The sequence below is a fragment of the Amblyomma mixtum genome, chromosome 7 (assembly GCF_055824585.1).
Source record: "Amblyomma mixtum isolate Tamu chromosome 7, ASM5582458v1, whole genome shotgun sequence".
In the NCBI taxonomy this organism is placed as follows: domain Eukaryota; kingdom Metazoa; phylum Arthropoda; class Arachnida; order Ixodida; family Ixodidae; genus Amblyomma; species Amblyomma mixtum.
Genome location: NC_143018.1, coordinates 124,210,479 through 124,235,048, shown reverse-complemented (window position 1 = coordinate 124,235,048; position 24,570 = coordinate 124,210,479). Strand labels below are relative to the sequence as shown.

The window sequence follows — 24,570 nt, the reverse complement described above, 5'->3', positions numbered from 1 at the left end:
GAGCTGTATCATGACATCTTGCGTGGACAAATGCGTCCAGCTGCGCTACTGATGTCGCCGAGTTTCTTCTGCAAGACGTCATCCTTCACCACGGCGCCCCTCGTCAACTGCTCACCGACCGCGGTCGTTATTTTCTATCCAGAGTAGTTCACGACATTCTTCGTTCGTGTGACACGCAGCACCAGCTCGCGACAGCTTACCACCCACAAACCAATGGGCTTACAGAAAGGTTCAATCGCACGCTCACCGACATGTTAGCCATGTACGTATCGCCAGACCACCGAGATTGGGACGCAGCCTTGCCTTATGTGACATTTGCATATAACTCTTCCCTTCATGACAGAACAGGCTATTCTCCTTTCTACCTTTTGTTTGGTAGGCATCCCACCTTGCCTTTGGACACACTCTTGCCGCCTTTTTCAGCCCGCACCACTGCTTACGCTCGGGACGCCATCTCCCAGGCCACGCTGGCGCGCCAAATAGCACGTAGCAGGCTCCAAGCCTCTCAAGTTTCTCAGAAGTCAGCCTACGACCGCCGTCACCAGGCCGTCGAATTTACCCCAGGATCACTCGTCCTTATCTGGACGCCCTCTCGCAGCGTCGGTCTCTCCGAGAAGCTCCTTTCGCTCTACCGTGGCCCTTACCGTGTCGTGCGCCGTGTTACCGACGTGAACTATGAAATTGCTCCCCTTGAAACCTCGCCATCGTCCTCTGGCGCCACCACCGACATCGTCCACGTCTGTCGCCTTAAACCTTATCACGACGCTCATACGTAGCCGCCCTAACGCCGAGATGGCGTTTCAGCAGCCGGGGGTCCTGAAGCGGGTAGATGACGACGACAAAGAACGATGGCATGAGTGGGAAGGGTAGAAGACAACGAAGTTCGGACTGTGTTCTCGGTGCCGCTCGCAGCTGTTCTTTACTATTTGTAAATATTTCTAAATATATTCTTTCCCGCAACAATATGAATTGAACTGGTTGAATTCCACCTTCATTTTTTATGTCTGCACTCGAAAAAAGCAATAGGGCTCATATAAGATGTGACACAAGATCAATACATTGCACTGTTATGTACCAAGCAATCACGATTCCAATGCAATTCAAAACACACGAACAGGTATGACCATCACCTTACATTAACGGGAAAAACAAGCCTCTCAAAGTGAAACGGAAAAATTCGAGAGCCCGACTGTCACTCGATTCATTGGTCATCCAAATCCATTGGACTCAAGCAAACTGGAGTCAAGTTTACAGTTCGTCATCACCAGATGATGCATATAATAATTTTCTGAGTATCGGTACTGGAAGCATATTCGCAATCATTCCATCTTGTTACCGTAAGAAACTCGCAAAAAACACGTAAGCCATGGATTACTAGGGAGTGTTTAAAAATGATAAAAAAGAAAGATAAACTCTTCAAAAAATTTTTGAGCACACGAGACACTGAGGATTGGAAAATATTCAAGAAATGTAGAAATAAAACAAATGCCATACTGCGGAGTCAAAAACGGCAGTACCTATATAACTTTTTTTGAAACAGTTCATAACATGAAATCAGAAATCATTTGGAAGAGGTTAAATGAACTGCTTAATCGAAAATCCTCTAACCAGGATCCCCTTGAGGTAATCTTAAATGGGGTAGTTATTGATGGAGAACAAATAGCTGAAGCATTTAACAACCATTTTGTAAATCAGGTAACCAATGCTCATTGTCCGGAATCAGTGAGAACGATGACTAGGAATCCAAATAGTATCTTTCTTTGTCCTGTAGACGTCAGTGAAGTATTTGAAACATTTATGTCCCTACGTAACAGTTCTGCGTGTGACATTGATAGTTTTCAAATAAGGCCTATCAAGTCCGCACTGGACCTGCTAGCTCCACATCTTACCTATATCGGCCGCCGCGGTGGCTCAGTGGCTATGGTGCTCGGCTGCTGACCCAAAAGACGCGGGTTCGATCCCGGCCGCGGCGGCTGGAATTTCTTTGGAGGAGAAATTCTAGAGGCCCGTGTACTGTGCGATGTCAGCGCACGTTAAAGAACCCCAGGTGGTCGAAATTTCCGGAGCCCTCCACTACGGCGTCTCTCATAGCCTTAGTCGCTTTGGGACGTTAAACCCCATAAACCAACCAACCTTACCTATATCTTCAATCAAGCCCTCACCACAGGCGTTTTCCCAGCTAAGATGCAAATGTCCAAAGTGATTACCGTTTTCAAAGGTGGAGATCGGAACAATTTGTCTAACTACCGTCCGATATCGCTGCTACCTATTTTTTCAAAAGGATTAGAAAAAATAATTAACACTCGCATTACCAAATTTGTCGAAAAGTACGACATATTAACACCAACACAATTTGGCTTTCGGAAATGGAAATCAACAGAACTAGCCCTACTAACGCAGAAAGAAATAATATTAAAAGCTTTTGAAGAAAAAGAAATCATAGTTGGTATATACATAGATTATTAAAAAGCCTTTGATCGACTCAATCACCATTGTTAAAAAAACTTGAAATATATGGAATAAGAGGAACAGCTCTATCGCTTATAGCATCATACCTTAGGCATCGAATGCAAAGCGTTTCAATAAATGACCGCCTGTCATCGCGCAGACCAATTAATACTGGCGTACCCCAGGGAAGCATTCTTGGGCCTCTTGTTCAACCTTTACGTGAATGACATCACTAGAATTAGCCCGCTTGCTGGCGGTGAGCCAGGGTGGACGCGGAAATGACCCCAAGGAAAAGGGAATCGTCATCGAGGTCCACGGGACTGGCAGGAAGTGGGGCACGGGACAAACAGTCGGCATCACTGTGCTTTTGCCCTGATTTATACACGATGGTGACATCAAATTCTTGCAGTCGGAGGCTCCAGCGTGCGAGTCGCCCTGAGGGATCCTTGAGATTTGCCAACCAACACAGCGAGTGGTGGTCGCTCACCACTCGGAAAGGGCGGCCATACAAATAGGGTCGAAATTTCGTTACTGCCCACACAATAGCTAGACATTCTTTTTCGGTGGTGGAATAGTTCACCTCAGACCGTGATAACGTGCGGCTTGCGTAAGCGATTGCGCGTTCGACACCATCCTGCCACTGTACAAGTACCGCACCAAGGCCAACGTTACTCGCGTCTGTGTGCAGTTCTGTGTCAGCGGCCTCATCGAAGTGCCCAAGTATGGGTGTATTCTGAAGACGCGTGCGTAGCTCTTCAAAGGCATGTTGTTGCTCCCGACCCCAGACGAACGGTTCGTTATCTTTGGTGAGGCGAGTAAGGGGCTCAGCTATTCGGGAGAAGTTCTTCACAAAGCGCCGATAGTAGGCGCAGAGACCCAGAAAACGGCGCACACTTCGCTTGTCAGCAGGAATGGGAAAAGAAGCAACGGCGTCAGTCTTGTCTGGGTCTGGACGAACGCCCTTGGCGCTCACAATGTGGCCCAAAAACTTCAGCTCCTGGAAAGCGAAGTGACATTTCTCGGGCTTAAGGGAGAGACCAGCTGAACGGATAGCTTCGAAAACAGCGCGTAAGCGGCTGAGGTGTTCTTCGAAAGTGTCGGAGAAGATGACAACATCATCCAGGTACACAAGACACGACTGCCATTTGAGATCAGAAAGCACAGTGTCCATCATCCGTTGGAAAGTTGCCGGAGCTGAGCATAGGCCGAAGGGGAGCACCCTGAATTCGTACAAACCGTCCGGGGTAATAAATGCGGTCTTCTCCCGGTCACGTTCGTCCACCTCTATCTGCCAGTAGCCGCTGCGTAAATCGAGTGATGAAAAGTATCTGGCGTGGCGCAGACGGTCTAGGGAGTCATCAATGCGCGGCAAAGGATAAACGTCTTTCTTAGTGACTTTGTTCAGACGTCGGTAATCAACACAAAACCGGAGGGTCCCATCTTTCTTTGCAACTAGGACCACAGGCGACGCCCACGGGCTCTTCGATGGCTGGATCACGTCGTCGCGGAGCATTTCTTGAACTTGCCTTCGAATTGCATCCCGTTCCTTTGAAGATATCCGGTACGGCGACTGGCGTAATGGTCTCTGGCTTTCATCAACTATAATTCGATGTTTTGTTATCGGCGTTTGCCTAACTCTGGAGGTTGACGCAAAACAGTCCAGGAAAGAGTCAATGACAGTCTGCAGGTTGCGTTTTTGACTAGGCAGGAGATTCGGGTTCACGTCGAGTTTAACCGGAGCATTCGTTGATTCCACGGACTTCGTAGTCCCCGTCAACGCGTACTCTCCGGCGCATTCCCCGAGTTCTTCAAAATAAGCAATCGTTGTGTTGGCCGCTAAACGTTGGGGTTCACAACCGAAATTTGTTATCAGTAGTTCGGCTCGCTTATTGTTCAGTTCTATAAGCCCGCGAGCTACACACACTTGCCGACCCAGGAGCAGTGACATGTTGGCTTCAGCGATGCCATGAGTGCCGGCGCTGTCATCGCACTCCACAGTTACTAGCATGGTGGTTCTCGACGGAATCACCACGTTATCATCGCAGACCCGCAACTTAGTCCTGCGTTGCTGCGGTTCGTCGCCAACAGTACGGTGTGCGGCAAACGAGACGATCAGCTCCTTACAGTCGATGACAACCCCATATTCCTGTAGGAAATCCAGACCGAGAATCAGGTCTTTAGAACACTCAGGAAGCACAGCAAAGCAGCCGGGGAAAGTGACGCCGCGGATCTGAATTCGTAAGGTGCAAACGCCGGTCGGCGTCACAACATGGCCGCCGGCTGTGCGGATCTGGGGCCCAGTCCAAGGTGTCAAAACCTTTCTAAGGGTCGTGGCTAGCCGGCTGCTTATCACAGAGAAATCAGCGCCGGTATCTACCAGTGCGGTTACTTCACAGTTATCGGCGGTTACAAGAATTTCCGTAGAAGCCAACTGCTGGCTCTTCGTCGGCGGTGGGCTCGTCGGGTCAGGTGGTCGTTGGTCTCGTCGTCGCTGCAGATCGTCGAGTGGAGGCTCTTGTTTCTTTCTAGCTGCGGCGGCCCTACCCCCAGAGGACGCCGTCTTCAGTTTTCCCGCCGTGGGGACCTGCCTCTGAATTCGCCAGAGGTCGACGGGCGGCTGGGAGAAGAGAGTCTCCTGGGCGATGGGGATCGAGACTGGCGTCGCGGCACGGTCTGAGCCTGCACGTTGGACGTCAGGTATTGTTCAATCTCCTGGGGTCGCTCGCCGTAGCGTGGTCGAGGAGCGTCTGAAGCGAAACCCCTTAAACCCATCCGACGGTAGGGGCAGTGGCGCAGGATGTGGCCGGGCTCACCGCAGTGGTAGCAGAGTGGCCGGTTCCTCGGCGTTCGCCACATGTCCGCTTTACGCATGGCGGGCCGGAATTCCTGCGGCACGGTGGTGGACACAGTTGGACGTGGGTACTGCACAGCCGACACAGGTGAAAAAGCTTGTGCCACTGCCGCAGGCCGTCGAAGTGCCTCGCTGTAGGTCATGATATAGGGTTGCGGCTGCGGCTCCGGAACAACTGGTGCTGGCTGCACCACTCGACGGATTTCATCCCGTACCACGTCCGACAGGGCGGCGACGCTGGCCTGTGGAGCTTCGAAGCGAAGTTTCGCGAGTTCTTCGCGAACGATGCTCCTTACAAGGTCTCGAAGATCTTCAGGAGGCAGCGTCGTAGGCGTGCAGGTTTGAGCGGCTGCCATACTAGCCTGCCGGCCGTACTGTGCACCGCGTTCCTGCAAGGAGCGTTCCATGCTCACTGCCTCCTTCGTAAAATCGGCCACTGTCCTTGGAGGGTCGCGGACAAGTCCAGCAAACAGCTGCTCCTTAACGCCCCGCATCAGGTGCCGCACTTTCTTTGCCTCGGCCATAGCAGGGTCGGCTCGACTGAAGAGGCGCATCATGTCCTCAACGAACATGGTGACGCTCTCATTAGGCTGCTGCGATCTCGAGTGCAGAGCGACTTCCGCCTTCTCTTTTCGTTCACTGCTGCCGAATGTCGCCAGCAGCTCGCGACGAAAAACCTCCCAGGTGGCAAAAGAGGACTCGTGGTTCTCGAACCAGATCTTTGCCGAGTCCTCTAGCGCAAAGTAAACGTTCCTCAGCTTGCGCTCACCGTCCCACTGGTTGAAGGCTGCCACACGGTCGAAACTGGCCAACCAGTCTTCAACATCTTCGAACCTGTCACCGTGGAACGTCGGCGGTGACCTGGGCGCGTGAAGTACGAAGGGAATGTCAGCTCCAAAATGTTGAGCGGTCTGGCTGGCTGTGGTTGATGTCATATCTCTTGCCGGTTTTGTCAGGCCGCTGAACTCTGGCTGTAGGCCTCGCAGGCGGCGGCTCGCTTTGTGGACGGGGGTTGTGTCCACGCACTGAGGGCTGGCTTCAAAGGTGTCTTGAGAGTCAGTGTACATGGGACGTTACCCAGCCGGCTCCACCAAATATGTCACGGCTATACAGTCGGGACAGCCAGGTCACGTTTTACTGAACAGCGCCAGGTAGCAGCGAACTCCCGAGCGGAACCCGAAGAAGCGACGACGAAGAAGCCCCGCCCGCCACCATGGCTAAGGCTAGCCAGGATGGCGGTTGAGACAGTTCGGCCAGGAGACGGCGCCACGAGAATGTCCAGGAATGTGGCAATATCATATGCAGACGACACCACCCTATTATTTCGCAACAGTAACTTGCAACTGCTAGAGGCTGAAATAAACAACGTCATGCGAGATCTTCATGAGTGGAGCACTGAGAACTCCCTCGAAATTAATGCTAAAAAACAAAAGCCGTGACTTTTTCGCCTAGGCAGTTTCAGATACCGCACACTTTTGATATTACATTAGGATCAGAGTCAATACAAGTAGTAGACACAATGAAAACATTAGGAGTATATCTGCACAAAAACATGTCATGGGACAACCATTTCAATTATATTTTACAAAGATGTCTAAATCAGTTGCAATTTTGGCAAAATTTCACTCGTTCTTACCGCAAGCCGTGAAACTACACACATACAATGCATTAATATGTTCTCATATAAACTATTGCTTTCTTGTATGGGGTACAACACCCTCCACTAATCTAAATCGCATACATATACTACAGAAAAAGTCTGTTCGTCATATTGTAGGGGCCGATCCACAAGCACACAAAGAACAATATGTTACTCAGCTTAAGATAACAAGTATGCATTGCTTATACTCACAAATATTGGTAAATCAATACAAACAACAACTCCGAAATAACCAGCAAGAATTTAATGCAATAGCACAAATAAGAAAGGCAACAAGTTGCCGTGACTTGCCATTTTCACAGCCTTGGGAAATTCCTTTTTCCCGGACAAAGCTAGGACAACAAATGTTGCGCCACTCACTTCCAACTTTACAAAACACACCTCACTGCAATCAATTTGTCATCAACCGCACTAACATTTCCAAGGTAAAGGCTTTCCTTACAAAAATATAATCAAGGCACTGAATGCATTAACACCTTCACAAACAATACGGTTCACTTGTAACTGATGTCATCATTCTGATTGCCTTATTGTATTATGCTTTTGCTGCAGTGCAATAAATACTTTCATCGTTATTTTATTTACTAACTTGCTTTGTGCATATTCTATCTACAATTGTATATTTTCACTGTGTGAATTGTTTTGTCGAGCTTGGTCTGTGTAATTAATACTTCTTTTGCCTTGTGCCCGCATATTATACTTATAAGTACTTATTTCTATGAACCTTGCACTTAGAATTGCATATTGGCATTGTGTAAATTATTTTGTAAGATTTTCTGTGCACAACTAACATTTTTTGTTCTATTCTGCAATCCTGTAAATGTATCTGGTGTTACACTAGAATTTTGTCCTCACCAAATGCCATGTAAAGGGGGCTCGAACGTAATCAAGTGGACTTGCTTCACTTTTTGTTTGAGCCCCCTCCGCTGTTTCGAATGGAAATAAACTCAATTCAATTCAATTCAAATTGCACTGTACACCATGACAAGGACACAAAGAAGCATGCCAGCTATCTATTCACATTTCCCTTATCTTGCACAGTTAAGTAGGCAGTGCACTCCTTCACTTTAGTGCGAGCATAAAACCTGGGCCAACACAGAACCAGTACCCTGACTGGGTGAACATTTTTCATTACCAACATCAAATGACCATCACCTCACATTTACAGGAATAACAAGCCTCTCAAAGTGAAGCGAAAGGATTTGAGAGCCAGACTGTCACTCGATTCATTGGTCATCCAAATTGCACTGTACACCATGACAAGGACACAAAGAAGCATGCCAGCTATCTATTCACATTTCCCTTATCTTGCACAGTTAAGTAGGCAGTGCACTCCTTCACTTTATTGTGAGCACCAAACCTGGGCCAACACAGAACCAGTACCCTGACTGGGTGAACATTTTTCATTACCAACATCAAATGACCATCACCTCACATTTACAGGAATAACAAGCCTCTCAAAGTGAAGCGAAAGGATTTGAGAGCCAGACTGTCACTCGATTCATTGGTCATCCAAATTGCACTGTACACCATGACAAGGACACAAAGAAGCATGCCAGCTATCTATTCACATTTCCCTTATCTTGCACAGTTAAGTAGGCAGTGCACTCCTTCACTTTAGTGCGAGCATCAAACCTGGGCCAACACAGAACCAGTACCCTGACTGGGTGAACATTTTTCATTACCAACATCAAATGACCATCACCTCACATTTACAGGAATAACAAGCCTCTCAAAGTGAAGCGAAAGGATTTGAGAGCCAGACTGTCACTCGATTCATTGGTCATCCAAATTGCACTGTACACCATGACAAGGACACAAAGAAGCATGCCAGCTATCTATTCACGTTTCCCTTATCTTGCACAGTTAAGTAGGCAGTGCACTCCTTCACTTTAGTGCGAGCACCAAACCTGGGCCAACACAGAACCAGTACCCTGACTGGGTGAACATTTTTCATTACCAACATCAAATGACCATCACCTCACATTTACAGCAATAACAAGCCTCTCAAAGTAAAGCGAAAGGATTTGAGAGCCAGACTGTCACTCCATTCATTGGTCATCCAAATTGCACGGTACACCATGACAACGACACAAAGAAGCATGCCAGCTATCTATTCACATTTCCCTTATCTTGCACAGTTAAGTAGGCAGTGCACTCCTTCACTTTATTGCGAGCACCAAACCTGGGCCAACACAGAACCAGTACCCTGACTGGGTGAACATTTTTCATTACCAACATCAAATGACCATCACCTCACATTTACAGGAATAACAAGCCTCTCAAAGTGAAGCGAAAGGATTTGAGAGCCAGCAGTCAGCATACAATTTCTGTACGAACCCTACGCAAACATTTCATTAACAATCCTTGCTTACAATAACAACTAAAAGTGTTATCTTGCCTTTTGTTATTTACCTCTTGTGACTATCAAGTGTGCGTGCATTCATTTTTAATATTGTGCTTTCTGCGAGTTTTTTTGTTGTTTCTATCGCTCCCTTCATTGTAGGGAGGCTGCGGGCTTCAGTGAAGTCGCTTGTTGGGAAGCGGCTTTTATCCGCAGTCTCCCCCATCAGTGACGGAAATAAACAAGTTATTATTATTATTATTATTATTATTAATATTATTATTATTATTAGATCTTAAAAACGGGTACCGGCAAATCGAAGTGGACGAGAGAGACCGGGAGAAGACGGCTTTCGTGACGCCTGACGGCCTCTATGTGTTTAATGTGCTTCCATTTGGTCTGTGCTCAGCACCGGCCACGTTCCAACGCATGATGGACACTGTTCTTTCCAGCTTGAAATGGCAGTCCTGCCTGGTGTACCTGGATGATGTCGTTACATTTTCGACCACCTTTGACCAACACTTGGAGCGGTTCCGCATTGTGCGACAAGCGCTCAAATCCGCGCAACTCACCATCAAAACCGAGAAATGCCATTTTGGCTTTGAGGAGCTTCGCTTTCTTGGTCACGTTGTCAGCGCACGAGGTGTTCGCCCGGACCCTGACAAGACCGCTGCCGTCCCAGGTTTTCCACGCCAAACTGACAAGAAGGCCGTTCGCCGGTTTTTGGGCCTGTGCTCCTATTATGGGCGCTTTATTCAAGATTTCTCGAAAATCGCGGAAACGCTGAACGCACTGACCCGTGACGACACGCCCTTCCTGTGGGGGACCGACGAACAGGCTGCATTTGTCTAGCTTCGCAGCCGTCTGCGAAGCACTCCGATACTCGGCCATTTCGACGAGCATGCTGCCACGGACGTCCACACCGACGCCAGCAATGTTGTCCTTGGTGCAGTACTGATCCAGTGGCAAGACGGTGCAGAACGGGTCATCAGTTATGCTAGTCGAACACTTACGTGCTCCGAGACCAATTATTACACGACGGAGAAAGAATGTCTTGCAGTGATATGGGCCATCTACAAGTTCCGACCGTACCTCTACGGACGACCCTCCCGTGTGGTAAGCGACCACCACTCCTTATGCTGGTTGGCGAGCCTCAAAGACCCCTCAGGACGCTTTTCTAGATGGAGCTTACGCTTGCAAGAATACAACTTAAAAGTAGTTTACAGGTCTGGCCGTAAGCAACAGGATGCGCATTGTCTGTCGCGCGCGCCTATCCCAGTCAATACCGAAGAAACCACAGATGATTTTCTTTTCCTGGGCTGTGTTAGTACCACCTAAATGGCGCAGCTTCAGAGGGCGGACACGGAGTTGGCGCCGCTCATCGATTACCTCGAAAGCAGTGAAGCTCCCATTCCGCGTGTTCTTCTTCGAGGGCTTCACACCTTCACTTTACGGTCTGGTGTTCTCTACAAGCGCAACTTTGCCAACAGCGAAGAAGTGTTCCTACTTGTCGTACCATCACAGCTGCGGTCTGAGATCTTGAGTACCTGTCATGATGCACCATCCGCCGGCCACCTTGGAGTCAGCCGTACACTCGTGCGGATTAGACAAAAGTATTATTGGCCCAGGTTACTCCCATCGGTGCGGGCCTACGTCAAAACATGCCGTGAATGCCAACGTCGGACGACTCCTCCATTTAAACCAGCCGGATTTCTTCACCTCGTCGATCCACCGAAGACCCCTTTTCATCAATTCGGTATGGACCGCCTCGGTCAATTTCCGAAGTCTTCGTCTGGAAAGCGTTGGATAGTCGTTGCGACTGACTACCTCACACGGTACGCTGAGACCACGTCTCTTGCGAAAGGCACTGCTGCTGAAGTGGCGCAGTTCTTCGTCCAAAACATTGTCTTACGTCATGGAGCACCCGCCGTTGCTGTTACTAACCGGGGAACTGCTTTCACGGCCCGCTTAACCCAGTCCGTGATGACTGTGACGCACACGAGCCAGCGACGTGCTACGGCGTATCACCCGCAGACAAACGGGTTGGTAGAGCGACTCAACCGCACACTAGCCGCCCAGTTGAAAAATCCACCAGAATATTCTGGTGTGTTCTGGTGTTAACACCAGGATTTCCTGGTGTGACTGGTGTGGGCACCAGGCCAGCCTGGTGTGCACACCAGACCAGCCTGGTGGTGTCTGGTGTGCACACCAGACCAGCCTGGTGGTGCTGGTGTGCACACCAGACCGGTGTGGTGGTGTCTGGTGTGCACACCAGACCGGTGTGGTGTTGTCTGATGTGCACACCAGACCGGTGTGGTGTTGTCTGATGTGCACACCAGACTGGTTTCATGTCGTCTGGTGTGCACACTAGACTGGTTTCATGTCGTCTGGTGTGCACGTACACTAGACTGGTTTCGAGTCATCTGGCGTATATGATCCAGCTCAAACACACCAGACCTGTTGCTGTATTCATGTGCGGGAGCCGAGCGCCACCAAAAAGATCTGTTCGGTTCATTCTAGTTTGCATGATGTACCAGATACAATCTCAGGCACATGCCAGACATGTGGCCAAGGATTATTTCATGCACTGACCAACATGTAGGTTGGTTTGGTACTTACTGAGATTAATGAAAGATTTCTGTCCTGCTTAATTGCATAGTCCATTGTTGCATGCAACTATGGGTGTTCATGTCTTCACACCACAGTCAAACCGTAAAAAAGTCCAAGGTAAATTGTGAGGTGCATTTGCATATCATACAGCATATAATTTAGTATTTATTACTATTACACTAAGGATGAATGGCAGTCTGTTTATTATGTGGACAAAAAAGGCACACTTTTTTAGCTTCCAGGTATAGTTAAATGCTCATATCAGCCAGGACAACAAAAAATTTGTATCTGGTGTGACTATGAAAACATAAAGGCATGAGAGCAGGTTGAACTAAAGCTTGAAAAAAATTAAAACACATTTATTCTCAAAATTCAGCATAGAACTCCTTCGTTTCAGAGTTGCAGTAGTGCCTTCGCGAAATGGGCATTTGGGAAAGTGCCCCTGAAAGCATCACAAAAGAACACCATCAATTCATTCCCCTGAATTGTAGCAATGTGGGGCCTTTCATACAGCCAGGCAGCTTCCACAGTGCTTACCAGTGCCTTTCACAGTGATCAAGGCAATGAAATTACTGGAATCAGAATGGTGATAAGGAGGTGGGCTTTTGTGCAGACACAATACTTGACGGGCAGGTGGGAAAGTACTGAAGTGCTGCCAGCTGCATTAAGCACAACAGCAAATGCCAGTTGAGTTGATAACAAATTTTGCAAGGGCATTTGAAGACAACTTCACACAGCACTGTGCATTTGCTCAACGACGCAATGCCAGAAACCATAAGGAACAGCAAGACAGGAACAGGCATGACTGAGTTGGCAACAGTGAAAAGTGCTACACGGCAAAACAGCCGAAAACATCCTAAGCTCCCCCTGTGCTATAGATTCTGCCTGTAAGAGCTTAATTTTCTGACTGACATGAGAGCTGTACATTGTTAAGAGATGAAGAAGAGAATGTGAACTATCAAGTTTAAATGGCCAACGATTATTTCGTGCACTGACCAAACACCACCAATTGCATAGCTGCTAAAAGGAGCATTTTGCTACTGTAGTTTACTTGTTTTAACACCCGCTAGGTGAGATGCCCCAGACAACTTTTTCATCAACAGCCAAACAAAGTCTCAAGGTCAGCACATGTAGGTAAAAAAAACAAGCAAAAGACATTTTACATATCATTATATAAAGGGTCTTGGAAAACAATGCCCTTCCAAAGTTACATGCACTGAAAAAATTCCCCGCTGTACATTACCACTGAAGGCTATGGAAAGGTGTAAAGGAAGTGCAAATACACTGTAGAGAACATCTTCAGCATGAGTTGCTGTTTTTCATGACAACGCCTACTTCGAAGCATGAAGGACAAGAATAAAAAAACTCGTGCTCAGCAGCAGAGCAGCAAATAATGCACAAGACAGCACACCGCAACTTGACATTACTTAATAAGGCACAATATTATATAAAAAAGGGCTCATATCACAGGATACAATGTCAGTCAGGTTATCCAGCTGAAGTAAGCAAAGAATAAAAATAAATGGGTGCAGTTTTCACTGGATATAAACGAATGCATGAGAACTGCTTCAAAGAACTGTTCATGAACTCGGGAACAGATTGAAAACACAGAGATAACAGTCCCTGATAACCCTGGTGAAAATCTTTCCCAGCCTAACTGGTTTATGGAACAATTTCCAGCTGGTTCCAGTTGGAACCATGTGGAACCCAGATGGTTCCAACTGGAACCCACTGGAAATTGTTCTATAAACCAGTTGTGCTGGAAAAGATTTTCGCCAGGGAAGTGTGTTCATTTAACAGAAATGAACACTTACAAAAAAGCTGGCTCATTCGGGTTGCTAAGTCATATATATAGGGATATATCTTGTAGAGAAATCATCAGCTAAACTGCATATACTGTGGGGCAAAGGCTTCTCCGAATACCAAGTTCCGAACCTCATGTGAAACACGGCACTGCAGGAGCATTCATGCTTTGGTTGGTCTGTCCAGCGGGCTCAATATTTAAGGCTACGTGTTCCCTTGATGGAGACAGTTGGCAAGTACGTATGTGAATTTTGTACTAAGCTGCCATTGAAGCATGTATGTGTTGACGTGTTGGCAAATGCAAAGAAAAACATGCCTATCGAAACATTTTCTTGCTGAACATGCACAAGACAGTGTACTGGATGCCACTGCCATGTGACAGTGAACATGCACAACAAACAAGACAGTGTGTTAATGATAATGCAACACGCTGCAACCTCAAACAACACTAACTATGTACCTTGCAATGTGCTGCCAAGTTTCAAGACATTTTGAATTTTCTAAAACGCAATAGCAAGTTGGCCACAATCATAAATGGAGATCAGTGAAAAAGTGGATGAGTGAAACTGCTATGAGGAAGATGTGCAACAGACTGGGCAAAGGGTATTTTGTCTATGTCGAAAAGATCAGCATCATCATTTTTGCATTTTTCACAAAGCTGTATTCGTGTCTCACATGCTGCATACATATCGTAAAACTGTGCTCAGAATGACATCGCTTTGAACCAGTTTTGACCACTGGTTTTGTAGAAAAAGAGAGGAACAGAGCTGTAGCAATCACTTCATAAAAAGACCTCAAATATGGTAAATATCCATACCGCAGTCTTTTGGATGTATAAGACGACTTGCTTGTACACTGAAACTTGCTTCAAGAAGTATTATGTTGCAGTTCACCGATGAAAAAAGCTCAAAAGCTGAAGAAGTTTAAATTTTTGTTTCCCTGCAAAAGTGGGCCGTGTCGAACTGTACGCCCGTGCTTGTAAAAGCATAACACCAAGGAGGCCTAAAAGTTAAAAATATGCTGAATGGTTTGTTTCATAGCTCGGTAGTATCCAGCATGCAAAAATATGGTGCACAGGGGCGGCATTTTCCCATTTGACAGCATTTGAAGCAAGTGGGATACAAGTGTCTTACTCAAGAATATTTTCATGCTGTTCCCTCATGGTACTGAAAATGACTAATCACTTTCATGAAGATTAGGCATCTTCACTAAGAATGTGCTCTCTTGTTCCACAAGCACACAAGATGAAACAACGCTTTCTTCGCAAAGCATGCAGAGAGCAATGCCAAATGGAGGGTGCTCGATTCTGAACAAAAAGGGCAGCTCAAACACTTCAGTAATCAATTCTTGACACAACAGCAAGATTTTGCTGTCAGCAGCAAACACCTTGAGAATTTTAACAAGTTTGCCGTTACTTGCTTCCAGGTAGCATGAACATGTTCTTTCTTCTTGTTGATAATGGGCGCTGTGTACAGTGAACCCCTTGACACGAGCTCTAAGGTACTCACTTACGCATGCCTCGGAACCAATGTTTTGCCTCAACAGTATTTGGATGGGTTCTTCATAGACACAAGGTGGCAAAGCTGCACCGAAGACACTAGATTTGTGCTGTTTAGAAATTTTACCTGAAATTAGCTCCTGCTGCTTTTTCAAAAATGGAGGAAGAGGTACCAGACGTTTCAAAGAATTTAGAACTCCATTCATAATGAATCTTTCTGATATTTGCCGAGGAACCCCTTTCGCAGCAGACAAAAGCTTCAAGATGTCCCCGTTGCCCCCTTCAAATGGGAAGGTTGACGTGGCCCACAGTGGACCTGTCATCCTAACAGATTTCGCCAGATGTAGAAGTTGATGAACATTGAATGTTTGCGCACTTTAATCATAAAATATTTTCACTTCCTCCACAAACTGTTTCAGCAACCTTTCTGCAATAAAAGTGTCACTGCGTTCAACACTTTCTCTCAGCAGCATAAAAATGCCTTCTACCAGCAATGAAAAATGCCTAATATATCTATCTGGCAGAATGTTTTGAAGGCATGGTACACTGTAGTATAGCAACAAATACTTCCATTCTGTGGCTTTCCAGAATGCCCTCTCTGAAATTGGCCTTGGCAGTCTCGAGAAGCTTATTGGTGGCCGTGCTTTCAATATACGCTGATTTAGCTCGGCAATTCTATTTCCTACATACCAAGGCTTCCCAGTTGCAGACAGCCAAAGCTCTGTCATTTGTGCAGTCACATCCTCCAGGACACAATGCATATAATCGGGAGGGAAGCCCCAGACTAAGTCCAATGTTCCTAGCTTCGTAACTGGAGATGGCCCCTTCACTCCATCGACAGAGCACTTTCTTGTAACTGCAAGGGACATGGCTGACAGCACAGTGTCGTGGGACCTTTCAACCATGGCACCGCCTTCAAACGTGTACTTTACTGTGCCTACAACAAAAACACAACAAATCATTAAAATCAAAACTCACTTCATGCCGCACAGATCAAAGCAGTAGTAAAGAACAAATGAAAATAATTAAAAACATGAATATAACACCGGCAAAGTATAAAACATCCAACTAGCCAAGTAGGCTGTTATACCTTACTTTTACCGCTGGCAACCAATCTGCCATGTAAAACATATGCTGTATATCTGTGTCCTTCATAAGACTGAATGAAAGCAGGAGTCTCACCGTCAACTAAAGTTCCCTTGTTAAGACACCAAGTGCAGCCGTAGTACCCGTTGTACTGCTTTGCATTGAGCAAAGCAGCTCTGGCCGGTGAGTCGACACAGCAGCACACAATTCTGACTGCAGACTCCACAACTTGATCAGCAAAGGTCCACATCAGGCTGCCAACCTCTTGGAACTTGTCCACAAAGGTTTTCATGAAGAGATGTGCAGGTGGATGCTCCTTGCCGAACCACACTGCTCCAACCAAAATATTCTTCCACCACAGAGGAACGGGAAGCTCATTGAGGGCAACTTGTATTGGCCACACAGAACCTTTGCTTGACTTAAATACCGGTGCACCATCAGTATTCATCGTCAAAGTTAGGTCACTCCACTTCATTTTGTGGTCGCTGCGAACTTTCTTGTAGAACAGGCCATCTGTGATATCGGTGAAAGCATCTAGGCATGATGAAGCAAGCTGAAGCAGGTTGCTTCCAACTATTTTGCCCATGCGTTTCAGGAGCTGTCGCAGTTGTCGCTTCAAGTTAAGAGTGATGAAAAAGCTCCCCTTCTTCAAAAGCTCTCCTAGGCTTGCAACTTCTGAACAAATTCGGCAACGCCAGTGGCTGGTACCATTGCCATCAATTAAGAACTGGCAAGTCGGGCAGAAGGCATGAATGCTCACTATTTTTGACTGCTGAAGCCTCCACAGTTTTCGAAAACCATATTTGGTTAAAGGAAAAACCTCTTCAGCAAAGAGGGCGTTCAGAAGCTTGTGCAAGCTGTCAACTTGTGTCCATGGTAGCTTAGCTGCCACAACAAATGATAATATCAGGAGCATGGCTTGCAGTCGAGTTGTGGACTGGCCAGGAAGAGTCGTCTTTGAGTTGGCTGCGATGAAATCAGAAAGATCATCATCTGGGTCGTCAGCTTCCGCATACACATCAGGGTCTCCCTGCTCAGCATTCTGGTTAAAAGAGGCAGCACTTCCTGCTTGTTTAGAGAGCTGAGGTAGTGGCAGCAGACATTCTTCACTCTCAGTTTGTTCGTCTGTAACCTCAGCGTCCCCTCTTGGTACCTCATTTACTGCAGCTAACTGCAAAGAATAAACAAAAGAGGAATGTATTAGCTACATCAGACAGTGACGAAAGCCCGAGTGGCATGCTTTGAGAAATCCGGCTGATTAGTGGGTCAGCATCTTATCATGGCATGATGTGAGCCCAATTAATGCTGAATTGCTTCTCCATCCTCACACCGCTTGTTCTTTACCCAGATTGAGCATTTGAGACTATTCCAGCTGACGAAATGGGAATGGATGTGAGAGGACAGCAGTTGTAATTGCGTCCACTGCACACAACTCTGCCATTCGCTGTGATAAGATGCTGACCAAGTGACCGGCTCCAGCTCTCACAGTGCTATAAAGTGAGCTTCACACACTGACATGAGATGATTTGTCTGAACCGGTGTTCTGCTGGACAAAGAGAGAGACCTGAGAGATCCGCTATGTTGAGGGCTTAGTGTTTTTACTTTTTGTCATTCTTACTGGTATGCACAGGAATTTTCCATAAAAATTACTACGGGCTTTAAAAAGTATCAGTGCAATCCGTGCTGCTCACAGATGATGTCAGAGCAGAATTGCATGCATACTTCCCGGCATTTGTTGCATACTTAACCAAGTGTTGTTAGTAATCAGAGCTTTATTTCCTCGGATGTCTTTTATGCCATCGCCTAGGATGGTGAGAAATGACAGGTGGTGGCTAATGTACGACACGTAAACTCATGTTTGCCACATCTACATATAGTATGCCGATGTAGTCGACACCTCTCACACATTTATAGTGTTCAGTTGGAGTTCGTGTTTGACTGCATTTATGTTGATGAACTCTTCTATACGCAGCATTTTTCATTGGCGCCTGTGCTCAAGTCCCCAAATGATGGCGGCTACATCCAATTTGGCTGCTATTTGGCTGTATTTCAGCCTGGCTATGTTACAAAAGGCCCTCACAACGCAATATTTCGATCCACATTTCACCTCACCAGTCTCCTTCTGCTTCTGTTTCTTCTTCCTCTTAATTCGATGCTGCGGAGTGCTTTTTTTCCTGATCATTGTACACCCGCGCTGCCTTGCTCTTCTGCCACAATCTTTGATGCGACAAAATTTTGCCATGGTTTCATTCATCAAACTCATCATTTCCGTTTCCTAGCCCTGTTTCTCATTTCTGCATGCTGCGTTCTGCTATCAGCCGTCTGCATCCATCACAGACAATATTTTGGACGTTGAGAGGCCATGTAAGCAATGTAAGCTCCGCCTTTTCAGGAACTCTCTTTAGATGCATGCTTACCGCGCAGGTAAGAGCATGACCACTGCCTGCGGTGGGTGTAAGGACGCTAGGTTCTCGCGATTCCGCAAAAGAAAAAAATATGACTTTAGCTTTCTCCCCCCCCCCCCTTTCACAAAGAAAAAAAAGTGTGTGTGGTGGGGGGGGGGGGGGGGGGCAAGTTGAAATACAGAATAAACGAATAGGTCTAAGTTATTCAAAAGGCAACGCTTCAAAGGAGCGCGGCACAGTCTAGCGAAGCAAATCTCCATTACGGTAATGCACGCACAACGCACAGCAGCAGCCGCGCCGTCATGATCCGTGCCGCCGGTGCTCGGCGTTTCGAGCTGTCCAGCTCCAGCACCCGTTTGCCCTTCTTTGCTGTCCCTACTTCACTCAACTTCTGCAGTGCCTTTTATTTCGCAGCGACCCGTACCTCTTTTAGGCATCCACACCCACAAATATGCACTTGCTCGCCCCGCGTTTTGCTTCAAAAATTCACTAAAAAGCGGGCTTCTTCTCACGGCTCACAAGCCTAATGGCAAAGGTCGCTTTTGCAACATTGCGCAGCTCGGAAAAAAAAAAAAAACACTTGCGGATTCTTTATGAGTTCATGGAATGTAAAACTTTTCGCCGCAGAAAGTGAATGGGCCCTAGCATATGACGTAAACAAGTCGGTGAATTACCTGCGGTGCTTGAGACGTTGCAGCGGATTCCTTTTGCAGCCGGCTCCATGTCGTCTGCCGCGGAATTTTCAGTGATAGCGCATTTGGCTCCAAATAGGCGCGGTAGCGTTTTTTGGGAGGCATGTTGGAGCACCTCCTTTGCACGCTTGTAACAGGCTTGTACAAGTAGATGAGGCGTTGGCTTGTATAAGGTGCAAGAACGACACTGAAGACAGATGGAACGTACAACCAAGGAGGCGACTACAGACTGCGCGGGAAATTCCGCGCGCCCGCCTCTCCTTTCTTTTTTTTTATAGCTTCTATGCGTGCCCGCCTCTCCCAGCAAGGCAAACGCTACAATCTAGCCAAAAAGAAAGTGGCGCTTACAAAGTTAACTACTACATTTGCAACATCTACAGATAACTCAATCTGTTTCAGAGCAACGCGCTAAAGCAGTCTCATCAGCATGCAATTTTTTGTTTGACAAGACTGCAGCGCCACACACACCATTACGTTGTCAAAACATCATGTAGATAGTTTGTTCCAACCGTTCCAACATCCTTTTTGTTCTATACTGCGCGACATTGGTGACTTGCTCCCGAGTGTGCATCAGTGCAATGGTGTTTTACATTTACGTGAAGTTTCTGCTTGACAACGGGAAAAAAGTCACTTCATCGGTTCTTGTGAAAAATTTCCACCCAAAGAGCACGGAAGATTTTGCGGCGGGAAATATCTATCAGGTCTATTGGGAGGGGGACGACAAAACAAAGGGCGGATACTACGACGCGGAAATCCTACAGATGACAGGTAAGAACACTTTTATTACTGTCTGAGTACTTTTGTAATTTCTACTTTGCACCAGCTGTAGCTACCCGTGTATTTCCAGTGCCTTTAATGTACAGGGCGTTGATTGATATTGAAACTTCATTCAGCCTCTATGTATGTACCGCCGTGAGCACGCTTAACACAGACGCTCGAGCGATTGTCTTTCACTGACGTTAGTGCCGCTGGGCGTCGGCCGCTGCGTCTGAGACAAAATTAAAGTGGAAGCAGGGCACGAGCTGTCTCCAACGTCCGCACACATACCGTGCAGTATGGCCTTGGACTCTGCGCCCAGCGCTCAGAGGCTGTAATATCAGTGCAGGACGCGCAAGCGAGCGTTCCTCCAAGCAACCACAGATATCCGTCGGACGTACGAGCTAGATCCGAACGTCCTTTGCCGAGATCGGACGTCCATCGGACGTACGAGCACAATCCGATTTCGGATATCCGTATTCATACATCCGCCGGACGTACAGACAGTATCCGCTTTTGTCTATCCGCATTAGAGACAAGGTGTACGTCCGAGGGATGTACGGTGGAGTATATTCTCCGGATATGAGTATAGAGTTTTTTATAATTGTTCACACAAAAAAGTCGCGCCATTCGAGTATGTATACTGTAGAGTTCGCTTTTTTAACCTAGAAAATTTTATTCGCGAAGGAAATTTTGTCAGCTTTATTGGCTAGTGTGCGAGAAATTGCGTTAATATCTGCATATCTGCTTTGGAGAAATTATTTCCATGAGCTACACGGTTTGACTTGAGGACTTTTGTAAATTCGCGCAATTCCCTAGTCATATACTTGCAGTGCAAGGGCCACTGCTGAACTAAATTTATTTAAGGGTAGGAGCGAGTGCTACACAAATTTACAGTAAATCAATTACTAATTTACATCTAGAAAACATCTAAAAATCAGTAGCGACATCGTGTCCGCCGTGGTAGCCACCCTAGCCGTGGTAAAACGCGATTGAAACCACTTGTAAATTCAAAACTCCCGTTTAACTCCGCTATCATCATCATAAATGCAGCTTTAGTCAGCCCAATCCAATCCATCAGCCACAGAGTGCAGCGGCGTAATGGCGGCGTTGCTGGTTTGGTGCGAAGTGTGGTGCCCCTTTTGAGCTCTGTTACTAGAATGTGTGGCTTTTTTTAGTCTGCGGACGAAAGTGGTGTGTAACTTGAACAATTCGAAGGATGCGGCAAGTGCCTGAAGCCCTCCTGGAACGCTGGAATATCGTACTACACCGACTTCGGATGAAAGAAGGCCTAGTGTGATTGCCTACGGCATGTCCTACGGAGGTAAGTGCAGTACACTGCTTGGGAATTACTTTTATGACAGTGGAGCAGGATCTGTAACATTCTCTCGCGGGAGAGTTGGAGTTATGTTGTGGCTATACTGTGGTGTGGGCTACGGATGGGTTGAGACTTGTTGAGAATGGGTTGAGAATACCAATAACAAAGTTGCCAAGCATTTTTGAATTTATCATGGTCTACTGACATTTGGCGTGGACTTGATTACTAACCTTTTTCTTTTCATTTTTTGCAGAAAGCTGTTCGCTTCTGCTTCATCATGGAAGTAGGAAGATGGATGTGCGCTCGAAGTTTTACGTCTTATTGAGGAGTTACACACTTCACATTAACTCAGTCCTGTGCTGATGTACAGTCACAATAAAATATTCTCGCTGTACTTTCAGTTGCTTTTTCATTTTATTGGCCCGCGGACACGAAGAAAGTATGCATGTGCCATATATGCAAACATCCGAGAAAGATCCGGGAACGGACGTTCGAAATCGATGTCCGTCCGGAACATCCGAAACGGACGGCCAACGGCCGGCCGTTGGATAGCTGTGGTTGCTTTGTTAAGGCCGGAATACATGGAGCGTTTTTACCGCGGCGAGTCGTCGATTTTCGCCCGACGGCGCAGATTTGACGCCCGGCGTCGAAAAAACGCCCGCCGCCGCCGATCAGGACAGGCTAGATTTTGACGCGCGGCGTCCGGTGAGACCGGAAGCGGCGGCTGAAGCGAGCCAATAGCAGCGCAGCAAGCCCGCTCTTCCGGTCCTCCGCCGGCCGCCGCCAACATGGCCGCCACGGCCGTCGAGCTACGCAGTGTTTTTGGCACGGGAATGTTATTGTCGTGAAAATAAACGCTTCATCAGGCTTGAAATGTCGCTTTTTTTGGAGTACACGGCCGAATCTTGGATAGGAATGCCTGGGCTCCCTCCCTGAAGCGAATGTGTCGAAGAAAACCGCAGCCGCTGGTGTCCGCGGCTGAGCGGGCGTCGAAAGGTACGCGACGGCATGCATTCGAGCACGCAAATCTTTATAGATACTTAAGCGCCCGTGCTAAATTTTGTACAGTGGTGTCGAAGTGAAACTTTCCTGATTTTAACAGAATGGTCAGCGTCGCTGTTCTCACAGACCTCCTTGCACAGTTGGTGTTTGCCACTTGTTGATCACATTTGCTTTCGCGTCGAGGGATGCGCGGCGGCGCGCCGCCGCTTCAACGCTCCATGTATCTCCAGCCCGGCGTCGCGCCGCCGCGACGTTTTCTGCCGCGCGAATGTCGTCGGAAAAAACGCCGCATGTATCCCGGCCTTTAAGCGTGCTGACGGCGGTACAGCACTCGAATCTGCTTGTCAGGGCTATAGGAATGTGTTCTTGAGCTTTTCTGCCTTTCGTAACGCGCACCGCTGTTGTGCAGTTCTCACGTTCAACTTGCAGGTTTGCGAATTCCGTCCTGTTTGCAGCATGTTGCATGTTGATGGATGTAACGAAATTAATCTGGCAGTGTCCGATAGATGGTAGAGTCGCCCAGCTGAAATTACACCGGCACCTCCATCAACTGGGCCTCGTGAATACGTTTTTTTTTTCTCACTGGCGCCCCTCCAGGCATTCTTCAGTTGTAGTAATGAACTGTCTTATGTACAAGTGATGAGTGGCTGGTCTTCCCAGGGTGAACCCGTTGCTTTTTTTTTTTTTGGGGGGGGGGGGGTGTATCACTTGGGACTAGTTCGGAAGCATAAAATGTATACTTCACTGCTCTTGGTTACAGCTCAGTTGATGACCATGTCCTAGCTACGTGTATTGAATATTAAACTGTGAAGACCTCTGTAGCCGAGAAAGCTGCCAAATGTGACAGAGGTTCTCACGCCACACTAGGTAGGAAGTGTCGATTCTGCATTTTTTCTTGAAAACTTGACATGAATGCGAAATTCTAGAGGCCCCCGTGTACTGTGCGGTCAGTGCACATTAAAGAACCCTAGGAGGTCGAAATTTCTGAAGCCGTTCACTGCGGTATCCCTCATAGCCTGAGTTCCTTTGGGACGTTGAACCCCCATAAACAAAAAAGCCTGGGGCTGCAGTTTCATATAGCAATGTTTGTTACTGCTGCTGAACAGTGGCGAAAATGATTCATTCTTAAAAAAAGGACAGACTACTCAATTGAGCAGCCAGTCTCTGATGAGTGTTGGGGGAATTCTGGCTGATGGCCAGATAGGCACTGTCAATTAAATAATTTAGAATAGAAGCTGCTGCAAAAGGCTTGGTGCAGGAAACATTATCTTGCATTTTATCATTACAATCAATGTATGGAAAATTGTGCGAACATACTGCTAAAAGAGATTTCTTCCCAGAATCCAAAGAAGAAATGGACCAACATATTTCTGGTCAACGACATCGTGGCGCAGTCGCGCGCCCCGCAAAACGCCCAAGAGACCTGGCACGTGATAAAGTATGTATGCGCAATTGAAACCCGAACCTTCTAATGAAATTATAATGTTAAAGACAATATGGGTGAATATGTGTTTTGACACTGTGTTAACTACTGCAGGTTCGAAACATCAAAAAGTTGCGGATGCTCGCGCAGCAGGCCGCAACGGACGACCTTAGCACGGAGACAGCAGCAGAGAAAGAGGTGCAGAAGCTGAGAAAAGAAAATGAGGAGCTGCGCCAGCTGAACATCAAGCTGCAGCACCAGCTCTTGCGCTTCCTCTCAGCTGATGGTACACTCCTTATAAGGAGTTTTTTTTCCTGTATTTCCTGCTGGTCAAGCTTATTGATTAAATGTTTTCAGGTCACATAACCTGGAAAAATTTTTGGGTGGTTTAAGAAGGAAGTGTGTGTGTGTTGGGGTGGGAGGGGGGGAATAGCTTACGGCGCATATTGAAATCTGCGGACTGAAGAGCAACTTGCTCTCACTTTGAAGGATTTAACCTAGCCATGACTGCCGACAAATCTTTTTGTGTTACTCTTTTACTCTCTTCCCTTGCTTTAAAACACCATACCAATAATTGTTGTACCTGCTTCGGTGGCTGAGTGGTCAGGGCACTTGGCTGCTTAGCCAGGACACCTGTGTTCAATCCTGGCCGTGGTGGCGGCGTTTCGAAGGAG

The 24,570-nt window shown here is 47.1% G+C and overlaps 2 protein-coding genes across 3 annotated transcripts; one reads left to right on the top strand and one right to left on the bottom strand.

The window, feature by feature from the left end:
• Positions 1–12,491: 12,491 nt before the first annotated feature.
• On the bottom strand, positions 12,492–16,631 carry LOC149337395 (uncharacterized). Its single transcript, XM_089554418.1, has 3 exons — positions 16,397–16,631; positions 16,000–16,151; positions 12,492–12,572 (listed from the first exon to the last, which is right to left on the bottom strand). Exons 1-3 carry the CDS (start codon positions 16,590–16,592, stop codon positions 12,492–12,494), a joined length of 429 nt encoding a protein of 142 aa, XP_089410544.1. The 5' UTR covers positions 16,593–16,631.
• A 4,621-nt stretch (positions 16,632–21,252) lies between these two features.
• Positions 21,253–24,290, top strand: LOC149337394 (uncharacterized). 2 transcript variants are annotated; one of them, XM_089554874.1, is made up of 3 exons: positions 21,253–21,477; positions 23,814–23,911; positions 24,011–24,290. In XM_089554874.1, the coding sequence occupies exons 1-3, from the start codon at positions 21,465–21,467 to the stop codon at positions 24,260–24,262; spliced, it is 363 nt and encodes a 120-aa protein (XP_089411000.1). In that variant the 5' UTR covers positions 21,253–21,464; the 3' UTR covers positions 24,263–24,290. The 2 variants fall into 2 exon arrangements, 1 of the variants encoding a protein (XP_089411000.1); XR_016284626.1 differs by lacking the exons at positions 23,814–23,911; positions 24,011–24,290 and adding an exon at positions 21,725–21,865.
• Positions 24,291–24,570: the final 280 nt, after the last annotated feature.

What these genes read in the sequence shown, in the direction of transcription:
- LOC149337395 (XM_089554418.1), bottom strand. Translation starts at nt 16,592, where the DNA reads ATGAAAACCTTTGTGGACAAGTTCCAAGAGGTTGGCAGCCTGATGTGG. An exon ending in CAAGGGAACTTTAGTTGACG is followed by an intron (nt 16,152 to 16,396) that starts GTGAGACTCCTG and finishes TTTTTGTTGTAG; the next exon opens with GCACAGTAAAGTACACGTTT. An exon ending in AGCTAGGAACATTGGACTTA is followed by an intron (nt 12,573 to 15,999) that starts GTCTGGGGCTTC and finishes TGCTTAATGCAG; the next exon opens with CTGGCAGCACTTCAGTACTT.
- LOC149337394 (XM_089554874.1), top strand. An exon ending in GAGACCTGGCACGTGATAAA is followed by an intron (nt 23,912 to 24,010) that starts GTATGTATGCGC and finishes TAACTACTGCAG; the next exon opens with GTTCGAAACATCAAAAAGTT.